The sequence below is a fragment of the Pristiophorus japonicus genome, chromosome 18 (genome assembly GCF_044704955.1).
Source record: "Pristiophorus japonicus isolate sPriJap1 chromosome 18, sPriJap1.hap1, whole genome shotgun sequence".
NCBI lineage: Eukaryota > Metazoa > Chordata > Chondrichthyes > Pristiophoridae > Pristiophorus > Pristiophorus japonicus.
This window is the reverse complement of record NC_091994.1, coordinates 1,747,228-1,751,369: the sequence shown is the minus strand read 5'-3', so window position 1 is coordinate 1,751,369 and position 4,142 is coordinate 1,747,228. Positions and strand designations below refer to the sequence as shown.

Below are 4,142 nucleotides of genomic sequence, written 5' to 3'. Positions count from 1 at the left end.
TCTGGTTTAGATCTTTACTCTCTGGTCTTTCTAAACTGTCCAAGTACCTCAATGAAGATAGCAGTAGACTATTACACGGCAAGTTCAACAACGAAATTGGTTTTCCTTCAGATGCCATTCACCTTGTAGAATCTCCTTGGGTCAAAGTTTCAACACTGACTGACTAGGGGAAAAAAAGCTCGTGCACTCTCAAAGCTTTAATTGTGAATGGTTTTAGAAAGGTCGTTACACATTTATGGTAACACTATGAAGAAACTAATGTTCGTTGCCCCTGTGGGTTTTTTTTTTTGGTCGTTCTACTTGTTGTCTCTAAGCCAGGCGTGCTTGACTATCTGATTGGCTGCTGGTCGTCCCGAGGGGCAGAACTGCAGCAGTTCCCGAATCAAGGATTGGCATTTCTCGTCCAATTGGATGCTCTCTGGGTAGACCACCCCTTTCTGCTGGCTCTTGGGTAACTTGCTGATGTTTGAGTCATCAAACGGCATGCAGCCGGTCACTATCACATAAAGGATGATCCCCAAACTCCAAATGTCGTACTTTTTGGGGTCGTAGGGGACGCCCATGAGGACCTCGGGTGGGGCATAGGCCGCTGAGCCGCAGTAAGTGCTGCTAAGATCCGGGTACCCATGAATCTTCTTGCCGAATCCAAAGTCGGTGATCTTTACCTGCATTTCCTCGGTCAGAAGGATATTCTCGCACTTGAGGTCCCGGTGGACGATGTCGTGCTCGTGAAGGTATTTGACCGCGCAGGCAATCTGCGAGAACAAGTGACGGGCTTCATTGCATGGGATGTGGCCCCTGTGTTGGATCAGCTGGAGGAGGTCAGTGGCCGCCTGCTCCATAACAATGTAGAGCTTCCCATTGCAAACCTCAATGAATTCGTAAACCTGCACAATATGAGGGTGCTTGATTCCCCTCAAGATAGCCAACTCCCTTGGCAGGAACTTATTGACAAAGTCTGGTGGTGCCTTCTTCCTGTCTACTACCTTTATGGCAACATTCTCCCTGTACTTCTTAGAACTGCCTACTTTTACTTTAGAGTAGCTGCCTTCACCGATGGTTTTTCCTAGTTTATAACCTAACTCAGCCAGAAATGTGTCTCCGGACATGGTGTATAGCCATGTTTTTTATCCACTTTTTATTTTGAGGTATTGGCCTTATGAGTAAACCAGTTCACACATGTGCTGTAATAATTTCTGATTGTGAAGTTTCTGTAGGCATCACTCACCAGGTGGCCATTTATAGACATGGGCTTGGAAAATATGTTTCGAAATGGTGGCAAATGTCATACCTTTGCAATTCTGGCAATTCCCCGAAAAGGATTGTAGGACAGCATGGTTTGACGGGGATTTAGACTGTAAAGAGCTGAATGATGATGAAGTAATGACATAGGAAGCTTTGCATTATCTAGAGCCCATGTCCTCCTCAGGCCCAGTTGTGGTCTACTCCCAACTCCAAGATACATCCTGGTCTTGGAGATTGCCCAATATACAAATCCTTCATTATTTGCTTCTTTCCGATCTATCTTGTGTTTTGCAGTTTATTTGTTTTTATTCACCAGACTGATTCCGAGGCTATGATGGGGGATTGTCCTATGAGTAGACTAGGGCTATATTCTCTAGAGATGTGATCTCATTGAAACATACAAAATTCTTACAGGGCTTGACAGGGTAGATGCAGGGAGGGTGTTCCCCCGGGCTGGGGAGTCTAGAACCAGGGGTCACAGTCTCAGGATAAGGGGTTGAACATTTAGGACTGAGATGAGAAATTTCTTCACTCAGAGGGAGGTGAATCTTTGGAATTCTCTGCCCCAGAGGGCTGTGGAGGCTCAGTCTTTAAGTATATTCAAGACAGAGATCAATAGATTTTTAGATCTTCAGGGAATCAAAGGATATGGGGATCGGGCGGGAAAGTGGAGTTGAGGTCGATGATCAGCCGTGATCTCATTGAATGGTGGAGCAGGCTTGAGGGGCCGAATGGCCAACTCCTGCTCCTAATTCTTGTTCTTCTGAGTGGTATGTGTGGTAACGAAGTTTGACGACTGTCTTGACACTGCCATGGATGACCTGTGACCTCACTCGCAGATGTAAGAGGTCAAACTGACCTGCTGACCACTATGACATCATGGGGGAGCCGACTTAATGAGACATGGAGGGAGATATAGGTCTGACGCATGAGGCCAATGCCTCTCCTGGCTGTGTACGTTATTCATAACACAGGTACCTCAATAACTGGTTTGGAAATGCTTTTTGCTCCCTCCGTACTGAACGTGGGGGCTTCTCAGTATAAAACTGTACACAATATTGCATCGCAGAATAATCCTCACGGTCGATGCTGTCATCGTCTCCATAGGTGGGAGATTAAAGCCTCCCCATCATGCGACTGTGGAGCTCCTAATCAGACCCTGGAGCACATCATCGAGCACTGCCCCCAGAGGGAATTCACGCTGTTACACCGGGAGCTTTGGCCTGGATATCCAACTTAGATGTTGATGTTTGATTTGCTTTGCTATCACCGTACGAAAGATGATGATTGTTATGTGAAAAAGGAACACAACTACAAAAATATACAGGGCTATGGGGAAAGAGCAGTCGGGAGTGGGACTGATTGGATTGGCGAGCGAGCGCCGCACTGTCGGAGGGGCAGTACTGAGGGAGCGCCGCACTGTCGGAGAGTCAGTACTGAGGGAGTGCTGCACTGTCGGAGGGGCAGTACTGAGGGAGCGCCGCACTGTCGGAGGTGCCGCCTTTCAGATGAGACATTAAACCGAGGTCCCTTCCCTCTCGGGTGGACGTAAAAGATCCCAGGGCACTATTTCGAAGAAGAGCAGGGGAGTTCTCCCCGGTGTCCTGGGCCAATATTTATCCCTCAATCAACATCACTAACACAGATTATCTGGTAATTATCACATTACTATTTGTGGAAAATTGATTGCCGGCTTTCCAACATTACAACCGTGACTACACTCTGAAAGTACTTCATTGGTTGTAAAGCACTTTGGGATGTCCTGAAGTCGTGAAAGGCGCTATATAAATGCAGGTCGGTCTTCTAAGTAATGGTCTCAGGATACATCGACCATCAATTGGAGAAGTTATAATTTCAATAGCTGGGACGTTAACTTACCCCGTGAACGTTTCGAATGGAATATGGGCAAATGGCCACGTCCATTTCGCAGGCAGCCTTTGTGCCTTAGTCTCCCTGTAACTGTCTCCAGTCGAACGATTTGATTGACAGCTCAGTCAAGTTGAAGCCGCGATAAAGTGCGGGGAGTGATTCTCATTAAAACGGAAGTTATTGAATAGGGTGATGTTCTCACGTAGGGAACGGTAAATTTGCGGATGATACTAAGTTGGGTGGCAGTGTGAGCTGCGAGGAGGATGCTATGAGGCTGCAGAGTGACTTGGATAGGTTAGGTGAGTGGGCAAATGCATGGCAGATGAAGTATAATGTGGATAAATGTGAGGTTATCCACTTTGGTGGTAAAAACAAAGCGACAGACTATTATCTGAATGGTGACAGATTAGGAAAAGGGGAGGTGCAACGAGACCTGGGTGTCATGGTACATCAGTCATTGAAGGTTGGCATGCAGGTACAGCAGGCGGTGAAGAAGGCAAATGGCATGTTGGCCTTCATAGCGAGGGGATTTGAGTACAGGGGCAGGGAGGTGTTACTACAGTTGTACAGGACCTTGGTGAGGCCACACCTGGAGTATTGTATACAGTTTTGGTCTCCGAACTTGAGGAAGGACATTCTTGCTATTGAGGGAGTGCAGCGAAGGTTCAGCAGACTGATTCCCGGGATGGTGGGACTGACATATCAAGAAAGACTGGATCAACTGGGCTTGTATTCACTGGAGTTCAGAAGAATGAGAGGGGATCTCATAGAAACGTTCGGCCTTTCGAGCCTGCACCACCATTCAATGTGATCATGGCTGATCATGCAACTTCAGTACCCCATTCCTGCTTTCTCTCCATACCCCTTGATCCCTTTATCTGTAAGGGCCACATCTAACTCCCTTTTGAATATATCTAATGAACTGGCCTCAACAACTTTCTGTGGTAGAGAATTCCACAGGTTCACAATTCTCTGAGTGAAGAAGTTTCTCCTTATCTTGGTCCTAAATGGCTTACCCCTTATCCTTA

At 46.9% G+C, this 4,142-nt stretch overlaps 1 protein-coding gene across 1 annotated transcript; it reads right to left on the bottom strand.

Annotated features, from left to right (window-relative positions):
- Window positions 1–296: 296 nt before the first annotated feature.
- Window positions 297–1,109, bottom strand: LOC139229097 (testis-specific serine/threonine-protein kinase 6-like). Its single transcript, XM_070860754.1, has one exon. The coding sequence runs from the start codon at window positions 1,107–1,109 to the stop codon at window positions 297–299; it is 813 nt and encodes a 270-aa protein (XP_070716855.1).
- Between the last annotated feature and the right edge of the window lie 3,033 nt (window positions 1,110–4,142).

Coding starts and splice junctions, on each gene's coding strand:
- LOC139229097 (XM_070860754.1), bottom strand. CDS start 1,109: ATGTCCGGAGACACATTTCTGGCTGAGTTAGGTTATAAACTAGGAAAA.